This window comes from Lontra canadensis, unplaced genomic scaffold (assembly GCF_010015895.1).
Source record: "Lontra canadensis isolate GAN:19392208 unplaced genomic scaffold, GSC_riverotter_1.0 scaffold63, whole genome shotgun sequence".
Classification (NCBI taxonomy): domain Eukaryota; kingdom Metazoa; phylum Chordata; class Mammalia; order Carnivora; family Mustelidae; genus Lontra; species Lontra canadensis.
Genome location: NW_022631057.1, coordinates 3,879,237 through 3,900,952, shown reverse-complemented (window position 1 = coordinate 3,900,952; position 21,716 = coordinate 3,879,237). Strand labels below are relative to the sequence as shown.

Here is a 21,716-nt window from a genome sequence, read left to right as displayed (position 1 = left end):
GATATCCATACAAATAGACTCCCTGGGACTTGAGAGAGCCCTGTATTGTGCTTTCTGGGGTGAAGGTGGGGGCACCGGGGGAGGGAGAGCGCTCATTCAATTGATTCAAGAAAAACAGAGGAGGAGACACATGACCATGAACTCCACAAGGCTGAGGTACTGAGTCTCGTTTTCTTGGCTGCTGTCTGGTGTGCCTTGTTGAGGTACAGAGGGGAGCTTGGCCAGGGGTCCCCATTGCTTTCCCCTCTCAACTGGGCAGCTGACCTCCCCCCGCTTCCTGCAGGACATGAAGGCACAGCGTGTTTCCCTCTGGCTCGTGGCTGCTATGTTCTTCCTGTGTTCAGTGCACACCCGAGGTCTAAGAAGGTGTCTGATCTCCATGGACATACACCATATAGAAGAGACTTTCCAGGAAATCAAAAAAACCATCGTGAGTATGGGTTCAGGGTGAAGGTGTGGGCAAGGGAGCGTGTCTTACCGTCCATCTTCACTTGAAGAGCAAGTTCCTTTTCGTTATCCTTTGAGTCTCAGGGGGACACAGAGTACTCATGGCTTGTGTCTGTCCTTATGTTTCCCTCCATAGCAAGCTAAGGACACCTTCCAAAATGTCACCATCCTGTCCACACCAGAGACCCTGCATAGCATCAAGGTATTGGCTTGGATCTGTTCTTTCTGTATTGTTGTTTTTATGGTGAAATGGCCCTGGGCTGAGAAAGAAATCTCCACTCTGTCTTCTTCTCCTTCCCAATCTCTACTTTCTAAATATGCCTGGTTTCTTATTTGCCAGCTGATGTGTTCATGCACACTTGTGTCTCAGGGACTTGGAAACCCCAAGTCCCTGGACCCAAGAAGCGCCACTTATCTACAGAGGGATTTTGGGGTGCCACACGCTCAAATGGGACAGGTTGTCTGTGGCTCAGGATGATTCTGGAAGTTTTCACAGGGCAGCTGAGAAAATGAACAGTGACTTAAAAACTGAGTTGGCTCTGGGTCAATGGATAAAGGAGGAAGGAGTCTGGAGATCAGGGAGAATGTGTGTGAGATCAGTGAATGTGTATCAGGGGACAGTGAGGCAACCAGACCAGACTTGTGGCATGAGTGTCAGGCAGGTGAGTGAGGTGAGGGTAAGAGGAGAAAGTGGCAAAATACACTGAAGTCATCTTACCAAGAGCCTTCAAAGCCAGGCTGAGCCTTGACCTTGTAATACAGCAATAAGGGGTCCTGCAGGTTCTCGAGCCAAAGACGGTATGACCACAGCATCTTTCAGAAAGACTGTCTGGTGATGTTCCTTACAATAGAAAATGTAAGGCCGGAAAGCCAGTAAAGAGATATTCCAACTCTCCAGATGAGAGGTGTTGGGTGCGTTACAAAACAGTAGGCTTACAAGGCGAGAATTCACTTTATAGAAGGTGGTCACTGAGAAGCACCCTTAAAAATGAGCATCTCCAGTCCTTGTAAGCATTGTAGAAAGATTCAGTTTTTTTTTTTCCCCAGATATTTATCTGCCAGAGTGTGAAAGATAGTTGCAATGAGTTACTCTTTCTTTTTCTTTTGGCTTCTCTGAGCGAGATAATTCTTCTAGGCAGTATTGGGTCTGATCTATTAGTAGGAAATAGATGTAGCCACTTACTAAATACTATTCCAGCCCGCTGTATGAGAGACTCACAGGATAGCGCAGTGAGAAGGGACCTGGAGGGCTACCTATTCCAAAGCCATCATTTTCAAATGAGCAAATCGCTAGCTTGGGAGAGAAAATGACCAGTCAATGGTTGAGCCAGTGGCTGACCCCAAGCCCCCCTCTGTCTCCAGATTCTTTCTCCTCTCTAGATCCAGAAATAGCTGATGGGGCAGGAGAGTCAATGAGGAGGCAGGTTTTTATCTATTTCTCCCTCCCCTCCCCTGCTCCCTGATAAAACAAAGGTGTTTCGCTTTTTGCTCCTTTGGTTAAGGGAACCAGCAGGAGAGAACAAGGAGAAGGGTTTTGCCATCGAGGAAAAGCTGCCTGTAGGGCCAAGGAGGCTTTGCTGCTTTAATGCTAATGAAGATGGACGCCCTGTCCCACTCATGCTTCATACTTCATACCCCTCCCTTCTCAGCCTGAGCTATAAACCTCTTGCCAGGCAACTCATTGGCTCTCAGTGCAGGGTGTAAATTGCTAGAAGGAAATTCAGCCCTGCCAACTGCTGAGCTGTATCCTGGGAATTCAAGCACGCCCCCCCTCCCCGGCCGCCCCTTAGAGACATAGACACCCTGCCAGCTGCAGACCCACCCAGAGGTACACATTCCTGCAGCTGTCAGTTTCCATTCTTGCAAATCTTCGCTCCATTCAAACGATCCCTGAAGTTTAAACAGGACAGATCAGGGTGATGGGGGGAGCTTAGCAGGGTGGTCAGGATAAATGCGATGTCATTACAGTGGAAGGAATTGTGCCCAGCACACACTGGGTGTGCAAGAGCTCCTGATACGTATACATAGGTATTTGTGCAATGTTGATGGGTGGGAGCGGGTACGGAGGGGCAGACCACAGCACAACAGAAGGAAGTACTTTTCCAGAAAGCTGCTCAGATGTGGATCCTTTCAAAAGGGAGACACCAAATTCCTAGAAGGGTTTAAGCTGAAGTGAGTGATGACGTGTGGGGATGCTGTAGAGAGGGTTTTAGTCTGTGATCGGGCTCATTGCTTGCTGTTATATTTCCTGGCCATAAAAAAAAAAAAGAAAGAAAGAAAGAAATGGCAATCTCTCCTTGGTGCTTTCATCATAAGTAGCTTTGATGTTGTGAGAGGACATGGATACTCTGAGACCTACATGGTTTTAAAAAACTGACATTTAGCTATTTTGTTCCTTGATGCCCTTACTCAGATAGGCTGCTTTGGTCTCTGAGATGGTAAGAGAAGATAGTCCCTGGGGCTTTCTCTAACTTGTGTCTGTAGCCCTTAGATGTATGCTGCATGACCAAGAACCTCCTGGCATTTTACGTGGACAAGGTATTCAAGGACCATGAGGAGCTGAACCCCCAGATCTTGAGAAAAATCAGCAGCATTGCCAACTCTTTCCTCTACATGCAGAAGGCTCTGCAGCGATGTGTGAGTGATCACCTCAGGACTCTCTGTTCCCAGACGGCCCCAGGGAGGATCCAGGACATGCTGATCCCACTTGGCTTGTTGTAGTGGTTCCTAGACTCAAGGGAAATCCCCTGCCCTATCATCCAGGGGAGAACCATCCAGAACCTCCTCCTCAGGGATTCCTCCCAGCTGATACCTCGGCAGATCCCATTTCCTCATGGATAATCCTCCTGGGGTGACCTTCTATCAAAGTATTCCTTCCACAACCTCAGTGCTGGCCTGTGACAGAGGCATGCCCAGGTGTCTAGGCTTATCATACGACTCTCTCTAGTTTCTTTGTCCGTGGCCCTTTGGGGTTTCCACACCCATGGACCTCTGGGTTGCTCCATCCTATAATTTATCCCTAAGGGTTGTCTACAAATTTCACTGTGCTTTATTAGAAACAAACACCAGAAATGAAACCACACTCAAACAAACCCACAAGAACTTAGACCAGGAGAAACCCCAGGTTCCAGCCCCGACCCTGCCAATGTGTGACTTTGTGGCAAATTCTCTCCCCTTTCTGTGTCTCGGATTCTAAAGTTGTCAGAAGAAGTCATGACCCCTGCCGTACTTACCTTAAGATTCATTTAATTAGTTATTTAATTCACTAATCCAGTAAATACTTAGTGCCTAACGGGGTGCCGCATTCACCGGGTGGTGACCAGGCAGATTTGCCCCCCACTTTCCTGGCCCTTCCAGTCGGGTGAGCTGCAAACCCAGAAAAGCCCTGGTCAAACACAGGGTGACTCTGTCAACAGACTCTTGTCCCGTTTGCTGCTCCAACCCGAGCTGACCCTCCTGAGCCACCTAGGGCAGAAGAAGTGGGCTGGGTGGGAAGGTCCTCTGATGGCTCCTTCCTCCACTGGATCTTAGCAGGAGCAGAGGCAGTGTCACTGCAGGGATGAAGCCACCAATGCCACCAGAATCATCCACGACAACTATGATCAGGTAAGGGCAGGCAGGGGGAGATGCGGAAGATGGAGACGGGCCATGGGACCCTGATGGAAAGTGTGCCAACCCTTCTGCTTCCTCTCCACGCAGAGTTGCTCGTTCCCTTGACAAGTGTTCATTGCTGGTCTTCCCAATTCTGTGTGTCCTCAAGGAGTGTGTTGGTCTTAGTCCCTTGGCTAATTTCCTGGGCTCCCCTTCTCACCCTCCACCATTTCTTCTGCCTTTACATATCAGAACTAATGTATCAGAATTAAATATTGAGGGAAAGCACGCATACCATTTCAGATGGGGGTGACACAGAGGGAGCCAAGATCCTCAATGAACACATTACCTGCTAGGTGTCACTGTGGTCGGTAACCGCCACCAGCATGCTGTGGGGTGATGGAGAACAGTGCTTCTCCCGCACACGCAATAGAGAACACACACCTCAACTAGAGGTAGAGCAGAACTGGTGCTTTGCACATGCGCCCTTTGGAGACTTGGCCAAAATAAAATGCAGGTTCTGACTTAGTAGGTATGGGACGAGGCCTGAGAGTCTGCGTTTCAACCACACTCCCAACCGATGTCAGTTCTTTAAGAAAGCAGGAGGTGGGAGTCTGGTCACGGCCGTGCTGTGTTCGGAGAGGCTGCCCAGCATAAGTTATAACTGGCCAAGACTCATACTGTTCTTGCCACCGACCAGCTGCTCTCCCAAGCATGCTGCAGATATCAGCACACGTGTTCCTCACAATGATGCTACGAGCCAGTAACTGCATTTGACAAACTAAGAAATGAGGGAAAACAATTTGGGTTTCCTCTTAGAAAAGTAATCTAGGGTATATAGGCTCTGCCAATATAATGGATGGGTAAGAGGAAAACCTCCTGATGACTGGAACATGGGGAAAGATTCGAAAACAATTACACGGTCTAGAAAGGCAGGTTCTTGTGATGATTTGCCTGGTTTCAGCTGGAGGTCCGGTCTGCCGCCATTAAGTCGCTGGGAGAGCTTGATGTCTTTCTAGCCTGGATTGACAAGAATCATCAAGGACCTTCTGCGGCCTGAAGGCCAGGAAGCTAACACCTGGGATGAGGGGGTGTGGGAGGGGTGTGGGGTGGGACAGCCCCTGTAAGGCTGCCTGAGGGGAGGGAGATGGGGAAGACCCCGTTTTTATGCAGATGATGGAATTCTGAAGAAACCTCGTTCCACTTTGGATTTCTTTCCTCTGAGGCCGGGGTATGCAGGGGAAAATCTAGGTTTGGACAGATCTCCGAGTGGGGCTGCAAGCCCTCTGGCTGGGCCCAGGCTGCCTGAAAGCAGCCAAATAGTGTGCTGTCGTATTTATAATAAACCGGTCTGTGGGAAGGCCCCGCGGGCCATCGTGGTGGGAATGGGTGGGCTTCCCCCTAATTTATTGTGCGCTTGTTTATCCCGTGTCTGTGATGCGAGCCGAGCGATGTCCTGTAGTGCATATTGTACGGACTGATTTTCCTGAATAAACTCAATTCTCTGCCAGTTAGTGGAACTGTCTTCTCATTCAGCAAGGGCCAGCCAAGGACTCATAAGTGGTGGCGATTAGAAGTGAAACGCGCCTTAAAGAATGCACATAGGGGGGCGCCTGGGTGGCTCAGTGGGTTAAAGCCTTTGCCTTCGGCTCAGGTATTGATCCCAGGGTTCTGGGATCGAGCCCCGCATTGGGCTCTCTGCTCAGCAGGGAGCCTGCTTCCTTCTCTCTCTCTGCCTACATGTGATCTCTGTCAAATAAATAAATAAAATCTTTTAAAAAAAAAAAAAGAATGCACATAGGTAGGGAAACCGAGGCTCGAGAGGGGTAAGAATCACTGAGTCCCAAGGCAAGTCAGGGCAGAGCAGGGCTCCTCACTGGGTCCCCAAAGCCTCCACCCAGCACCCTGCCCTCCACCTAATGATCGAGAAGATGGACGCGGGGCCTCTGACCACTGGCCTCTTGACATCACTCTGCCTCTCTCTGTCTCTGTGCCTTTCTGTCTTTGAATGTCATTTCTTTCTTACTGCTCCCAACCTAGATACATCTCCGACCCTACATTCGTCCTCCATGGTTTAGAGATTGTGCTAGAGAGAAGGTGTTTCTGACACAGGTATGGTTGTCCTGCTGACAATGCGGGGCAGGGGCAGCCCAAAGCATGGGCTATGCTGGGTAGAGAAGTAGCCCAGGCTACAACGGAGAGAGGCCCAAATGGGCACCATCTTCCAGAAGGACACTCCTCATGTGGTTAGGGGCAGTAACAACTGACACTAAGCACCTGCCCTGTGCCGGGTGCTTTGCCGAGCCCTTTCTCGTCACCTCCCCGGGTCATCATCTGTGCTGTGAGTGGCTGCCCGAAACATCCTCTCTTCACTGCTACCTGAGAAAGAGATCCCACAGGGCACGCTTCCATGGACAGAGCAGGATCTCTGAAGTCAGACACGCTGGCTCCAAGCCAGTGTGACTTGGCATAAACTACTTGATGTCTCTGTCTCAGCGCCCTCTTCTGTAAAGGGGGGACAATGCCACCAATGTCAAGTTGTTGCTGTGAGCATCAGGTGTGGTGAAGCACCCCAGCCCCCCTCACTGCCTAAACCCTGACCCCCCCCACCCCGCCCCCGTCCCCGCCCTGGGGAACCCAGCAGGGTTCCAGCGCATCTCGGGGGGCGGGGTGGGGTGGGGGGGGTAGAAAGTGCCAACCAGGAGCCGGGGGCTGGTGTCAAGGCTTCTCCAGCCGTGAACTGCCTGGGGCAAGAAACTGTCTTTTTTTGGTCCTTAGTCCTCTGGAATGTGGAAAATGACTGCTTTTCACTTAAAAGCCAGAGTCATCAAGACGGCCTAGGGAGCCCTGTGATCTGTCCGCAAGGCCTCCCCAGCTCTATTTCTCTAACGATGCCCCAACTGCCTGCGTGTGGGGCTCCCTCCGACCCTGCCATCCTGGCCTGTGATCTGTGTTCCCCAAACACCCCAGGCAAGCTCTCATCTTAGGGCCTTCGCACTTTGTGGGCGCATATATGGGTCATCAGAGGTCGGGTTAAAAAAAGAAAAGATCCAGCGTCACGTTCTGATGGGATGAAGTTATGAAGAGGAAGCGTAACTGTTCATTGAGGGTTCCACCTTTGCAAGGTGACCTTGGGTAGACATCCATCCTGAGGCGGCTGGAGGAGGGCAGGACCAGCTTCATCAGAACATTTTTTATCTTTTATGGCTGCCTTGAGGTCCACTTGAACCCAGACACCTTTCCCCTTTAGGCCTTTATTCAAAGGTATCTTATGGATGATCAAAACCCTCATTTCCACCTTTAGCACATCTGAGACCCCTTTCCTGCTTCCCCAGCATCCCATTTTGTTACTGTTTCCCTACTCAGGTGTAAGCTCCACGAGGGCAAGGAAAGTTTGTTTTTTTCACTGCCTGGCACGTACTAGGTGTTAAATTCAAATTTCTTGAGTAAATGACCTGGATGAACTTAAATGATGATAATAGCAAACATTTATATAGGGCTTTCTATGTGGCAGGCTATAGTCTAAAAAATACACATAATGTATTATAATATTAATATATTTATTTTATCTAATTCTCCCAACCATCCTCTAGCAGTTCTGAGAATGAAATAAAATGGGAGGGGGGCGGGGAAGGCCACTGCTTTGAATCCTAGCAACGCAGGTAATTAAACTCCAAGGAGGAAACTGGGGCACAGAGAGGTTAAATAAGAGACCCGAAGTCACACAGCTCCCAAGCAGCAGAGCCAGGGAACCTGGTTTCAGGATGAACTACAGTGTTAGCAATGATGGACACGTGCTGAGCACTCACTCTGTGCCAGATGCTGAGGTGAAAACTTGAGGTACCATTTCTCCTTCATTCCTCACGATGCTCTGTAAGGTAAAGATGATTGACCAACCCAATTCTACAGATGAAGAGAGCTAAAGCTTGGGGAGTTTCATTCACACCTAGGGTCATGCAGGTGGCTGTGGAACTGGGATTCATATTTGGGATCCTACTCCAAAACCAGAGCCCTTGGTCACGATGGAATGTCATCTTGGGCAAGCATGGAGAGAAAGCCCTTTCCCGGCATCGTGGGCTGCACCTGCCAGGTTGCAGAAGCAGTAAAAGAGGAGGAGGAGAGACGGGGCAGGAGGGGGAGGAAGGACTAGGGAAGGAGAAGATATCTCTCCCTCTCTCTTTCCTTCTGTATCTCTTGTTTGCGGGTTTCACTTTGTCCCTTTCGCTGGTGTACCTGTCCTTTCCTTCCTTCCCGACTTGAAGAATATCTCCTGATTCTTTCGTAGCTCACAGGGGGTCTGGAACAGTGTTTTTGGTTTTGATATTGTTGTTTTTTGTTTGTTTGTTTGTTTTCTGTTTTCACAGAGCTGGTGTTTAATACGTGCGTGCCGAGGAACCAAGTATAAAATTCTCCCCCAAACCATCCTTTCTGAGTCCTTTATGAGATGCTAAGCACCCTTGCAAACCTAGGGCTCAGCTTCCACTGCTAAGGTGCCAAGGGAGGGACCCCACAACAGGTGGCAGGACCACGGCAGGCGCCTTACATACAGGATCTCTCTGGAGTCCCAGAGGAGCAGAGGCGGTCAGAGGTCTTACCCTCAAGTGAGCAGTGAAAGAGGCTGAGGCTCAGGAAGGCGGGAAATCGCATGGCTAAGGGACGGCAGATGGAGACAGTAAATCCAGGTCCCATCTTCCTGGCTCCAGGGCTCTCTCCCCTTGCTGCTAGGAGAGTTCACTTTATTTTGGGCAAGACTATATAATTCGGGGCCTAGATTACTATGCTGGATGCAAGCAATGCAGATCCTTAACCCCAGACGTACGAAAAAGGACCTGGACTTACTAGCAACAATTCTGTAAAGTTGCACACTAATTCATGGGCCAACACAGAGCAAAGAAGCAGAGGCCAACTTCTGAATGTGTCACATGATGTTCCTGGTCCAGCTGAGAGTCTGGACTCCTGGAGGACACTGTCTCCTCTTTCCATCTTCCAGAGCAAATCACTGGCAGCCAGGCATGCACAGGGCAACTATCTTTTAGAGCTGTGATCTTGCCGGAAAGATGGGCCAAGAGGGTAAGAAGATAGGCTTTTGTGTGAAATCCTGCTCCTGCCCTTACTGTATGACCTCGGGCAATCTACTTAATCTGAGCCTATTTCCTTCTCTGTACGAATGTGGGAGAGAGCCGACTCTCAGATTATGAGGCTCAGGACATCATCTATGGTAGATATGTATAGTAGGTGTGTAGTAGGTGCTCATTAAAAATGATGGTTGTTCCTAATGATTTCTCACCTTTTCTAATTTTATTTCCCATAAAACACTGTTGTTTTGGGAAAGCCTTACTCTTACAGGTTTTTTAAACTAGCAAGTGAGACCAGACTAAAGGTACTGGCCTCTGGATTTGCACTCCACAAGGCAGTCAGCTGAGTCCCTGAGAGGGAATGTGCATTCATGTGCAGACAGCCAGGCTCCAGCTGTCTTCCTGAATCTCTCTGCTCCTCGGACACCCTCATGAACTCATTCTGCCTCAGTCACAGACTTATCCCAGTGCAGAACCCCTCCCTTGCCCTGGCTGGACCTTGCTTCATCCATGCCCAGCACAATCCCTGGTGCCTACAGATCACAGGCAATCTTTGAGGCAGATGGGACCGAATGCCCGACCAGGGGCAGACACAGACTCATTCCTGGAGGGAGGTTTGGGGACCAGCATACTGCATTTGGCCAAGGAGTTTGGGGGAGGATAACTTCTTAAAAAGCTGTTATGAAGGAGCTCTAGAGCATTCTAGAGAGAGTATCTACTTCTAGTCCTGTTTTGGAGAGCCACTTGGTTAGCCCAGTCTCAGACCTCGGCCATGAGCCACCATCTGTAGATTAGGGTGACATAGAAGAGAACTTCTCTATGCAGGAACAAGGCTTGATCCAGGCATGGGGCCCGGGAGAGGCTCAGAATCCAGCATTTACCACGAGGGATGTTTGCCCCAGCATGCCCGAGTCTGGATATCTCTCATCACTTTCTTAGGTACTAAGAAGACTCTGTGCCTCGGTTTCCTGACTTGGAAAATGAAAAGACTAATCATACCCACCTTGTGGGTTACCTGAGGATAAAATCAGTTAATATTTTATGAAGGATTCAGTGCTTGGGATTCAGTAAGTGCTACAAACAAAAGAGCCTCTGGTCACGTTCTATTGCTGTCCTATCTCTGCCCTAACCTGGGCTGAGCTTCCGAAGAACCATAGCTCCATCCCAGGGACAGAAGGGCGTCTTCCTCTCCCTCCTTCCTCTCCACCCCCACACCACCCCCCTTTGGTTCTCTGGGGCCTGGAGCGGTTTTCCAGTGTTTGACAAGTCAGAGATCCGTTAGTGTCCATCTCCTCTTTCCAGACTGAGCTCCCTGGGGTTGGCTGCAGGGTGAATGGCTGCGCTCAGTATAGGAATAGATTAACGTGCGCCTGAAGCCAAGCCAATCCCAGCTGATAGGCAGCTCCCTCTCGCAGGAAACCTGTGGCTTTGCTTTTTGGCTGCTTAGGACATGCCTTGTCCTCCACGGATACATCTGTTTGGTACCCTTGTTTAAGTCTAGAACAAGGAGTCTGTTTTCCACTCTGTCTAGCTTCCCTAGCTTTGGGTTTGATTTTGCCCCTGATTGTTGTCTTCTGGTCTTTAAGTCCACATCCTGAAGCCTGCAGGTCAGCGCCTCCCTTCCTTCTCTGGGGCCAGCCAGCCCCTTGGCTATCTTGCTCACCGAGATCCCTGCTTCCCTCGGAGCAGCACAGTCCTGAGGGTCCCGGCCACAGCACGCTGTCTGCTCTGACAAGGCCAGCCCCAGCACCTTCTCTCTTAGGCAGGGAGTTCTCAGTTTTTTTGGACCAGCAGCTCTGGGAGCTGGGAGAAAGGACTCAAGACATACTGACTTCACCTCTTCCTCACCTCCTCAGTGTCTTGAACAGATCCACGCCCGGCCCAGGAAGGGTGCGGTGGGACTCCGGAGCGGGTGCTCTGAGTGCAGATGACGCCCAGTGGTGGTGACCTCGGGATGGTGGTGCTGAGGCAATGGGGTTATGCCTGGGGAGCTAGAAATGATGTCTGAGGGGACAGTGTTGGGATAGCAGAGAGCTTTAATCTCTGTGGGGAACCGGTGCCTGAAAAAGGGCTTTGAATCTAGTTAGGGAAATGGATTGGTAAGCAAGACAGCTGAACTGCTATGAACTGTGCAGTGTTGACCTCAGCATCACCAAAGGAAACTGGTCATTGGTTCTTACAAATGGAAGATCTCAAAGGGCCGCTTCTTCAGACTAATGTTCACCATTCATGGCATTGACCCTTTTCAACGTTCTGAGATACCTCCCTACCCCACCCAACACCCTCAGGAGGACTCTCCTTCAGGTACAGAAGCACCTTCTGCTTCAGAAACTTTGTTCTAGATAGCCCACTGCAAGGAGCAAGGGTCCTTCTGCTCCAGCCACAGCCTCTCCATCCCCAAACCTCACAAAATCATTAGTTCTTCAAAGCCTTGCTCAAACCAGGTTCTCTCCTAGAAACCAACTCAGATAAGAAGTAATCTCCAAACTCGCCCCCCGCAACCTCCAGTGGCTATGATGAGTACAGACTCTGCATTTTCTAGGAATGTCCTGATAACAACCTCTCCCATCATCTCCATAAATAACCTCCTCCTTCTCCCACTTCATGTCACGATTGGGAATGTGTGATTAACATACCAGTGGGTCTTTGCGCCTGCCATTAGAGCCAGGGATCTCAACCCTCTGTGTGCTCTGGACCTCCTTGGCACACAGCAAAGCCTATGGACTCTACTCAGAATAATGTTTTTAAATGCATAAAATAATACATAGGATTATAAAAGAAATCAATTATATTAAAATGCAGCTATCAAAATACAGAATGACAACAGGTAGTATAAAATGAATATCCTTTTTATTAATGCATTAACAAGAGAGAGCAGACAGGCAGGCCTAAAAACTACTGGCATTTCTAAGTAGTGATGAGTAAAAATGATATTTTGAAGTGTCTGAAATACCTGTAATGTGATACAAAAATATTTGTGGTTTCTGTCAAGTGACAAAGTCACAAGTACTGCTAATACTCTTCTGGTTTGTATTTATTTCCTATTCTCATAATCAAAGAAAATGCTAAATTTTGATTAGAGGTTAGGGAAAAGAAAAGATATGGGTTTTTTCCATCCAACTTCTCCCAGGTTATGATCTCCCATATTAAAGGCTCTGTTCCCCTACAATGCTCTGAGTCCCACAAGAGGTCCCAAGACACAAGTCTTTTCACTTGAGTGCTCTGGGGTCATCCAGCTCAGTGCCCACACCTGGGAGTCTCCATGCTTGTTGGTGGAACTAAAAGGCAAAGAATTACATTCATCCCTGTTCTTCTAGATGAGGAAACTTAATTCAAGGCCATGTCTGGACTTTTGTTCCCAGAGTCCATGTCCAGGGGAGGGTTTTCCAAGTGGTTCTCACTTGCAGGCAGAGGCTGGGAGGAATTAGCCAACTCTGGGATCAGCTATGTCAGAGGAAATCTCAAGAGAAAGGGCGGCAGCAAGTCAAGTTGGTTAAACAGAGCAAGATGGAAAGACACAGGAAAAGGAAATGACGTCACCCATTTTGCAGGCTTTAAGGACAGGGAACTGAAAATGTACGCTTCCGATAGCGTCAGCTGCTCCGCCCATCCCCACCCCGTAGCGGGGTAGCGGGGAAGGGACCAGAGGCTGCAGGCCTGGGAGTGAGAACGGTCTCTACGTGCCCATCCAGGGAGCTGAACTTCTTCCTTCAGCAGAACCTGAACACCCAAGCGTTTCCCTCTAAGGTGATGCAACTGGGCTGGAAGCCACGTGCCAGCAGCTGTGACGCTGGTGTAGACACGGAAAACCCTGAGCTACAAACGTAGGATGTGCCTTGGGAAAAAAGGAGTGGCTGGGTTTAGTTCTTGGTTTCTAGAAAATTGTTTCCTGCCCAAAAATGGCTTGGTTAGGAAGCTGAACTTATGTCATAAGAAGGGACTTTTCTTTTCTCTTCTCTGCCAGGCTTATCTTTACAATTACACTGGTTGACTGAGTATATGCTGATGCCCAGTTTTAAAACCCTATTTCCTAGAGTTAGCTGGATGTGCTCATGAATGTGCCCCCCACTTCTTCACCACAGCCACACCATCTGCCAAGTATTTTTCTGATCACTCACAACGTGCCGAGCACTTTGCTGTGCAGGAGGGCCTCACGGCCAGTACAGTCACTACCACACCTCCTCCCCCGCTCTGAGACCCTTCATGGCTCCTTATTGCTTTAGGGAGGGGGGTGGTGAGGACAAAGAATCACAGAAACAAAAGGCAGAAATGAAAAGGACTTAAATCATTTAATTAATTTCTCCATTATTTACAGATGAGGAAACCGAGATCCAGAGAAGATCCAAGACCACGCAGTGGGCTGCAGGTAAAGCCAGAGCCAGACAATCTCTCTCTAGATTCCTAGTTCAAGTTCACATTCCTTGGCATGATAACTGTGATGATAGAGCCGTATTTCCAGCTTGGTCTCCCATCGCCCCTCTACACGAAATCCACCTCCAGCCAGGTAGGCCGTTTGCTAGTCCTCAAATACGTTGTGAACTTTGTTGCCCTAGTCATCTCTGTCCTGAAAGCCCTTTGTTGGACCCCAGTTTTTCTAGCAGTTTTTCTAGTTGGCTTATCCAATCACGTTGCTCCTTGCTGCAAGTCTTCATAACTCCTTGCTTTTGGGTAAAATCCAAATTTCTTAATATGGCCAATATTACTTCTGACCTCAAGACCAGCTCATCTTTTACCCTCATCTCACCATCCTCCTATCCCTGTCTGATTTCAGGCCATTTGGTAATGACTAATTATTCTGTGTGTCTCTATTTTTTAGGTTTAGCCAAGCCTGAGAGCCTGTGGCAGGATTTAACATAAAGAGGACATGAGGGGCGCCTGGGTGGCTCAGTGGGTTAAAACCTCTGCCTTCCGCTCGGGTCATGATCCCAGGGTCCTGGGATCGAGCCCCGCATCGGGCTCTCTGCTCAGCAGGGGAGCCTGCTTCCTCCTCTCTCTCTCTGCCTGCCTCTCTGCCTACTTGTGATCTCTGTTTGTCAAATAAATAAATAAAATCTTAAAAAAAAAAGAGGACATGATTTTAAATCAGTCTGTTCATCTACTAGGTCTCACGTATTAACTGAGCACCTACCAGGAGGTCATCGAGTGTTGGGACCACAAAGATGAACACGGAGCTCTCAGGCTGGTGAGAGATCCAGATACGCAACCAAAAAACCTGCAATTTGCTGTGAGAGGTACAAAAGAAGTAATATGCAAGGCAGAGTGGAGGTCCACAGGAGGGAGGGACCAATTTTGCCTTGGGAAATGGGGGTGGGGGAGAAAGAGAGAGAGAGAGGGAGAGAGAGGGAGAGAGGTTAGGGTGAGGCAAGGGCAGTTTTATAAAGGAGAATTGGTGTCTGTTCAGAGAATGGAATGGAATCTATTGGATGGATTTTAAGAGAAGAAAGTACTTCAATGTAGGAAAATGAAAGACTCAATTATTAAATTAGAATCAGGATTGCATAGGAATAAGTTTAGTTAATCATTACAGGTAACTTCAAACAAAACAATTGTGTTCTTCTTGCTTAAAGGAAAGGAATTCACAGGCATGAGAACAGCTTATATTTTCTGAAGCTTTGGGCTTCAAGTATTCTTGTCAAACCATGGTTCTCATTACTTTAATCGCCGTTCTGGATGATTATGAGAAATGGTCTACCCAGCAGCAATGATTAAAAAACAGACATGAGGGGCACCTGGGTGGCTCAGTGGGTTAAGCGGCTGCCTTCAGCTCAGGACATGATCCCAACGTCCTGGGATCGCGTCCCGCATCGGGCTTCCTGCTCAGCAGAGAGCCTGCTTCTCCCTCTCCCTCTCCCTCTGCCTGCTGTTCTGCTTACTTGTGCTCTTTCTCTATCATTCTGTCAAATAAATACATAAAATCTTACAAAAAAAAAAAAAAACCAGGCATGAGCTCAAGAGATATTTAGATTGGATATTCACACATATTTTCAATATTTATCAAACATTACAATGAAAAATTATGGTCTTCATTTTCAAGGAACTTTGGGGAGACATTAAAAGACATTTTAAAAAGAGTGCTCTGAGCCAAAAGGTAGAAGAGCAAGGAAGCATAGTGGCGTTGAATGTCAGAATTGGGATGGATCTTATCCATTACCTATTACACTGCTCTCATTTGTACATAAACAGATGTGTAAACAAATCCAGAAAAATGAAATCATATGGGAAAGTCATCCTGTAACCCTTGGAATCCCTGAACTCAAATACAGGACCCCGGAAGCTTAGGTATTAAGAAAAGAGCCGAAAAGGAACGTATTACCATCTCTACCATCTTGACAGTTGTCAAAGCTTTGTATATAGTTAATCCCAGGTGCTTTGATTTAATCTTACCTGGAAGTGTGGTTCCACTTGATGGATTAGTCCCTAAGACAATTTTTCAGTGTCATTGGGGAGTAAAGTCTAAGGCTTATGAAACAGAGGGCAACATCCGACTCTCTTACATTCCAAAGAAAGGCCTGAAATTGGAAGTCAGAGAAGGAAGGGATTTGCCTCGCCCTGAAGAAACCGGGTTAAAGGGAACTGGATTCAAAGGAGGGGGTTGGGGTGCATGGCTGGTTCAGCTGGTAGTGATGAGACGCTTTATCTTAGGGCTGTGAATTCCAGTGAATAAGGGACAGGCGGGGCTAGGTAGGGAGAGGTAGATAGGGGACTATGTGATCAGGCTCTCAGAAATCCCCAAAAGGGGGGAATTTGGGGAAACCAGAGATAAGGGAGCAAACCGGGCCACCCTGCCCTAGGCATGTGGGGTAGGTGTCTTGTTTTATAACAGCCTCCTGTGACCAACAAAGAATAACCAGACGCTGAAAAGAAGTGAGCCATTAAAAATGTTATCATCAGTCCTTACTCAAGCCAAAACATCACAAGAATGGTAAGGTCACAAGCTCTCCGGTCAGTTCTAAATTAAAGACTGTCAGTGGAGGCCCTTGTTGGCAACCCTGTTGGAACCCCTCTCACTCTTGATTGCTTTTCCTGTATCTTCAGGAACTGTGTGAATAGTGTATCTTCGCTTAGTAAAACTCTATCGCTTTACTCTCCATTGTCTGAGAGGGTCATTCTTCCACTCTGTGAGACAAGAACCTTGCTCTCCCGCTTCACCAGCACCACACTGGATGTGCAGATTATTTAAAAATACAATCTTAAAAAATAAAAATTAGAAGAATAAAGGAGGGGACAAAAGCACCTCTTGGAATTCTCTTCCAGTTCTGTAATTCAGGGATCTTTCTTGCCCTGATTACCATCTCACCTTCCTTCTGGAAGGGACCCGGGAAGAAAGAAACACATCTTTTATCTAAAAACTATAGCCAGTAGTTTTCTAAGAAGGCTTCTTTAGGAGGAAGGTGTTGAGGCAACACAGCCTGCAATTAATCTGCCTTGGGATGGGAGGAAGTGCAGTGCCACCAGAGAAATCCCAGGGGAGTTTCAGACCTCACCTTTGGGAGCTCACTTCCTTTATGTGACATATATAAATCCCTGGAAGCCTCCTGGCTTGAGACAGACTCCTAGGAGACCAGAAGCAGCAGCCTTTCCTGAATTCTGGTAAGGGAGCTCCCTTTATCTACACTATTCACACAGTTCTGGGGATCAGGGTGGTTCTCCCAATCGTTCACCCAAATGTGTTCAGGACCACATCTAAAGGAGCCTTTTCCAGGAGGACAAAAATACCCTAAGGATAGAGAATTGTCATGTTTATCTTCTCACGCCAGTACCTAACGCAATATTTAAGATACTGTTCAGTAAATGCTAATCAAACCGTTGAATTTAAACTACATTTACTATACACCCTCTATGCTCAAGGCAATGAACATCATTTTCTTTTTTAAATGAATTGATTACTCGCTATATTTTAGATGTATAAATCATGCTTCATTTTCTTTAAATGTCAAAACAAGTTTCTGGGGTAAGTGGTTACCACCACTGTTTTGGGGGCTAAGAAAACAAAACTCGAAAAGGCGAGTTTACTTGTCCAGGGTCACGTAGATGTAGGGTGACTAAAGCGTTCAGGTTTACCTGTGACTTTTCCAGTTTTCAAACTGAAAGTCTTGGGTCTCGGGATCCCTCTCAGTCCTGAGCACACTGGGAATAACCTACCTTGATGGGAACTTATAGCCAGTATGTCTCAGCACGCCACTGTCAGGTTCTGCCTTTGTTTAAAATGTTGATCTGTTGTTCATCGTGGATTTTTCTCATTAATTCTGATGTTGCATTAACATATTACTTATCTGGTTTATGGAGACTTTTGGTGTGCCCTTAAATTTTGTGCTTAACGTGAGCACTTTGTTCTCCTCACCCTAGTCTCAGCCCCCTATAATTTCTCTTACAACTCAGAAGTTTTGGGATAGGAGCAGCCTATCTCAAGAAGAAATGAATTCCCTTCTTGCCTTTCTTCTTCTTTTGGGGGGGCCTGGGCAGAGCCAAGCGTTGCAGAATGAGGAAAGAGCCCCCCTCTTGCATTCCTCTCAGATGTGCCTGACTATAGTCTTCCTGTAGAGGGTGCTGTGGAGCTCAGCCACCTCAGGAAGGAGAAGTGTTAGGTGTAACTGGGCTAATTGCCCATCAGATCTCGACTTTCCCTGGCAGTAGGACTATTACGAAATCACTGACTTTCTATTTGCCTTTGGGGCTGAAGTAAATCTATGATCCCCAAATAACCAACCTGATCCCAGACAAATACCAAACAGCTAAGCTCTTCTGCCCCTGGGGGGCAACCATAAAATCCATAGACAGTTTCCCCCAAGTGTTTTTGGTGGCTCAGCAACAGCTTCTGTGAGATTCTGTTTTCCTGCAGTTCCCCTTCGGGCTCAAGGGGACCAGAAGAGTGAGCTACATCGGCATTCTGGAAGGGAAGATGGTATACGTCAATTCGCCAAAACAAGTTTTAACATTTTCCCTGAAATGTAATCCTCTACTCACTCCAAGTGCCTGCTGTTCCAGGACTTACCTGCTGGGCAATGACGATGGGGCTAGGATGGGGACAGAATAAAGGAGCCAGGACCTGAAACACCAAATCACACTGAGACCTTGAACAAAGACCCAGAGTCTTTTCTTCCAGGAGGCTCAGCTGCTTTTCTTAGTAAGTTAAAGGAAAGGGCCGGACTGTTCAAAGCCAGACAAAGCTATTGATTTTCACCAGGGGACACCTGGGAAGGGCATGTCCCTGGTGACTGAATTGGCTTCTTAAGACATGATGTTGGGAAAATTAGTAAGTCATTCTCTTTCCTTTGAATTCCTAGCTCATTCGGTCTTCAGATTCTGGCACAAGATGAAAGTTTCTGGTCTTCCCATCTGCCTTCTCTCTGCTGCATTTTATCTCTTCTGGACACCTTCTGCTGGGCTGAAGACACTCCATTTGGGAAGTTGTGTGATCACCACAAACCTTCAGGAAATGCGAAATGGATTTTCTGAGATACGAGACAGTGTGGTAAGTGAGGGAGGCAACCCCTTCCTGTTCCAGTGGCTGTCTCTCTTCTTCTCTACTTAACTTTCTCTGTCCTCTGGCAGCCCAGCAGTGTGATCACAAAAAGAGATAGGCTGGGGAACTCCTTACCAGGAGGGTGTGTTCCCAAAAAACAGCTGTAGTTCATAATTTAAGAGTGTTTTGGAAAGGGACGCTGTCTGCTGAGCTGTGTGGCAGGGAGAAGATGAGAGGTCTTGATGTCTAAGACCTGGCAGTCGTCACTGACCCATCCTTTCTTGTCTTGCTTTCTTCCATTTAGCAAGCCAAAGATGAAATCATTGATACCAGAATCTTGAGGAAGACTGAGTCTTTGCAAGACACAATGGTATGTGCTTGGTCCATAAAGTTTTGGGAGGAAATATGAATTAGAGGCATCTGCATCACTGGGTCTCATCCCTGGATGCTCTCCCCCCACCAAAATACTGTTCTTCTTTGTAGCCTACAGATCAGTGCTGCCTCCTCCGCCACGTACTGAGACTCTACCTGGACAGGGTATTCAAAAACTTTAAGACTCCTGACCACCATATCCTCCGGAAGACCAGCAGTCTTGCTAACTCTTTTCTTACCATTAAGAAGGAACTCCGGCTCTGTGTGAGTTAAAGTCTTGGGTAAAAAGAGTCTATCGCTGCACACAACTTCAGTGGCTTGGCAACTAAGTTCTTTCTTACTCCCATTTAACAGATAGAAATACTGAGTCCAAAAGTTCTCATAATCTGTGTTATGCCATGTGACTAGGTAACTAGTGTACTAGTTTTAGTCTACTAGTTTTAGTCTACTATTCTCAGTTTTACTGACTTTTGGGTATATGCTCCATGCCAAAAGCCCAAAAACTACAAAATGCTATTGAATATCCAGGATAACTATCTACTATCCATGAAATAACACTTTTCCTGTAGGTGAAAGATCCTACAATATATTAGTGTATCCTGTGTCTTGGCAACCACTCAGCAAAGCCATTGAACTCAATATCAAAATAGTGTCTGAATAGGACATGGAGATCCAACAAAAAGCTCCATATTTGAGACTACAAAGCTGGCCTCTTCTTCTAGCTGATGATTAGTTTTCTGATCCCCAATGATGAGGTCTGAAAAGACTTTTCTATAAGAATGGAGTATGAGCAAGAATGCAGATGAAAGAACAGAACTCCCCTTACTTCACGGTAGTGGCAAGGGCAGAAAATCAGAGTCTTTAATAAAACCTATTATTCTGTGGCATTCTTTTCAGCATGCTCATACGACATGCCCTTGTGGAGAGGAAGCAACAGAGAAATACAGCCAGATTCTGAGTCACTTCGAAGAGGTATATGCAATTTTGGCCTTGGTTGGGATGGGTGTGTTTTCTGGGACTGAGATCACAGATGGGTGGAATGGACAGTCACACTGGTAGAAATCCTGTAGCTCTCAGTAACCCTCTGAGGTCATGTGGACCACCCCTCTGCTTTAACCCAGGGGATACCCATCCAGGCTCTAGAAGGATGCTGTCTCTAGAAGCCGCTCTGGGATTCAAGAGGGAAGGGCCCTAATTCCATCAAGTCACTCCAGGGACATCTGGATCTTCCAGCTGTACAAATAAGAGGCAATAGTTTCCCAACATTCACACACTCACACATACCCTCAAAAACACTCAATCTCAAACTCACACATGTCCATGCCGTATTATTTCTCATCTTGGTGCCTTTGCACATCTGCCAGGAAGGCCTGGAGTCTACTCCTCATTGACTAATTCCGACTCATCCTTTAAGACTCATCCTAGGCATCACCTCCAGGAAGGTACTGACTACATCTCCCAAAATTACTTATGTCTCCTGTCATCCCGTGGGGGCGCCATCCTCTATCCACCCCACTACATTTTGGTTGTCTGCTTCTGTCTCCCTCGCTTGCCTGAATTCCCTGTCAGTGGGCCTTGTGCCATTCATCTTTGAATCCCTGGGCAGCCCAATGCTTAACACAATAAATATTTGTTCATCTGAAGTTGCACAGTAGCAAACATTACACACACACACACACACACACACACACATCTTTCTTTTAAAAGAAAAACACAGCCTAATTACTTTGATTTCTGATTCAAGAGGCCTGAGTTGTAGTCTGAGTTCTGCTCACCCCCTAGGCTTCACTTTCCCTACATAATGGACCCCATGATTTTCCTTCCTCTTGTGAGATCCCAAGATCCCATAACTTCTTTCAAGGTCTCCATCTTGAAAAGGATACTGTGCTTACAATCCCCTGCGGACCCACCAAGGAAAGGAGAGGATTAACCCGGGAGCATGTGTTGTCTGTTTAGGAGATGCTCACCACAGAAGTGTGTGTCTTTCAGCTTACGCCTCAGGCCGCAGTGGTGAAGGCTTTGGGAGAGCTGGACATTCTCCTGCAATGGATGGAGGAGATGAAATAGGAGGAGAGTGATGACCTTACTGACAGTGGTGCTGGCCAAGCATCCCAGTCCTTGGTACCGGTGGAAGCATGGCCCCAAACCATCATCTCGGCTGCTGCAGAATCTAGTGCTGGTCACCATGTATATATTATTTATTTATTTATTATTTGCTTCCTTATTGTGGTTGTCTCCATGTTTTCCTACTCTTAATCTAGCTCATGGTTTTATAAGATTTTGGTAATATTTTTTCTACTGTTGGGTGTATTTATTAGTTAATGTATTTATTTATTTTTGCTATTTAACTTATTTATTTTTATTTGTGAAGATAAGACTCATTAAAAAATTCACGGATTATATTTATAGCCTGACGATAGGTTTTCATACAGGTTTTTGTACAGGAAACAAACCCTCTAAATTCTAAAGGGGTGGCTGGGGGTGTCATCCATTTTATTAAATTAAGGACATGTTTACTGACTGCCAAGACTCTGTGAGATATTTAAAAGTGAACTAATGGCTACTAAGTGTGGGTTGTGGAAGAAGTTCTGATGTGAAATTGCAGACTTCTCTTGTGTTTATTAACCGCTCCCACTCAGCTCTCCAACCTCAAACATGCTATGGAATCCTGTATGGCCAAAATGTATTTCTACAAATAAAGTTTTCTTTGCGTAATATCTTCATGTAGTTTGGAAATGCTTCAGGAGTAAAAACAATGGTGGGGAGAC

The 21,716-nt window shown here is 47.2% G+C and overlaps 2 protein-coding genes across 2 annotated transcripts; both read left to right on the top strand.

Annotated features, from left to right (window-relative positions):
• Positions 1-286: 286 nt before the first annotated feature.
• IL19 (interleukin 19) lies at positions 287-5,114 on the top strand. Its single transcript, XM_032878080.1, has 5 exons — positions 287-430; positions 584-649; positions 2,932-3,084; positions 3,979-4,053; positions 5,003-5,114. Exons 1-5 carry the CDS (start codon positions 287-289, stop codon positions 5,096-5,098), a joined length of 534 nt encoding a protein of 177 aa, XP_032733971.1. The 3' UTR covers positions 5,099-5,114.
• A 13,309-nt stretch (positions 5,115-18,423) lies between these two features.
• Positions 18,424-21,174, top strand: IL20 (interleukin 20). The gene is made up of 5 exons (XM_032878079.1): positions 18,424-18,585; positions 18,881-18,946; positions 19,060-19,212; positions 19,846-19,920; positions 20,938-21,174. Exons 1-5 carry the CDS (start codon positions 18,427-18,429, stop codon positions 21,013-21,015), a joined length of 531 nt encoding a protein of 176 aa, XP_032733970.1. The 5' UTR covers positions 18,424-18,426; the 3' UTR covers positions 21,016-21,174.
• Positions 21,175-21,716: the final 542 nt, after the last annotated feature.

Bases quoted from the DNA above. Each gene is read 5' to 3' on its own strand.
- IL19 (XM_032878080.1), top strand. From the start codon at position 287: ATGAAGGCACAGCGTGTTTCCCTCTGGCTCGTGGCTGCTATGTTCTTC. The intron at 431-583 runs GTGAGTATGGGT...TTCCCTCCATAG, and splicing joins AGGAAATCAAAAAAACCATC to CAAGCTAAGGACACCTTCCA. The intron at 3,085-3,978 runs GTGAGTGATCAC...ACTGGATCTTAG, and splicing joins AGAAGGCTCTGCAGCGATGT to CAGGAGCAGAGGCAGTGTCA.
- IL20 (XM_032878079.1), top strand. From the start codon at position 18,427: ATGAAAGTTTCTGGTCTTCCCATCTGCCTTCTCTCTGCTGCATTTTAT. The intron at 18,586-18,880 runs GTAAGTGAGGGA...TCTTCCATTTAG, and splicing joins CTGAGATACGAGACAGTGTG to CAAGCCAAAGATGAAATCAT. The intron at 19,921-20,937 runs GTATATGCAATT...TGTGTCTTTCAG, and splicing joins TTCTGAGTCACTTCGAAGAG to CTTACGCCTCAGGCCGCAGT.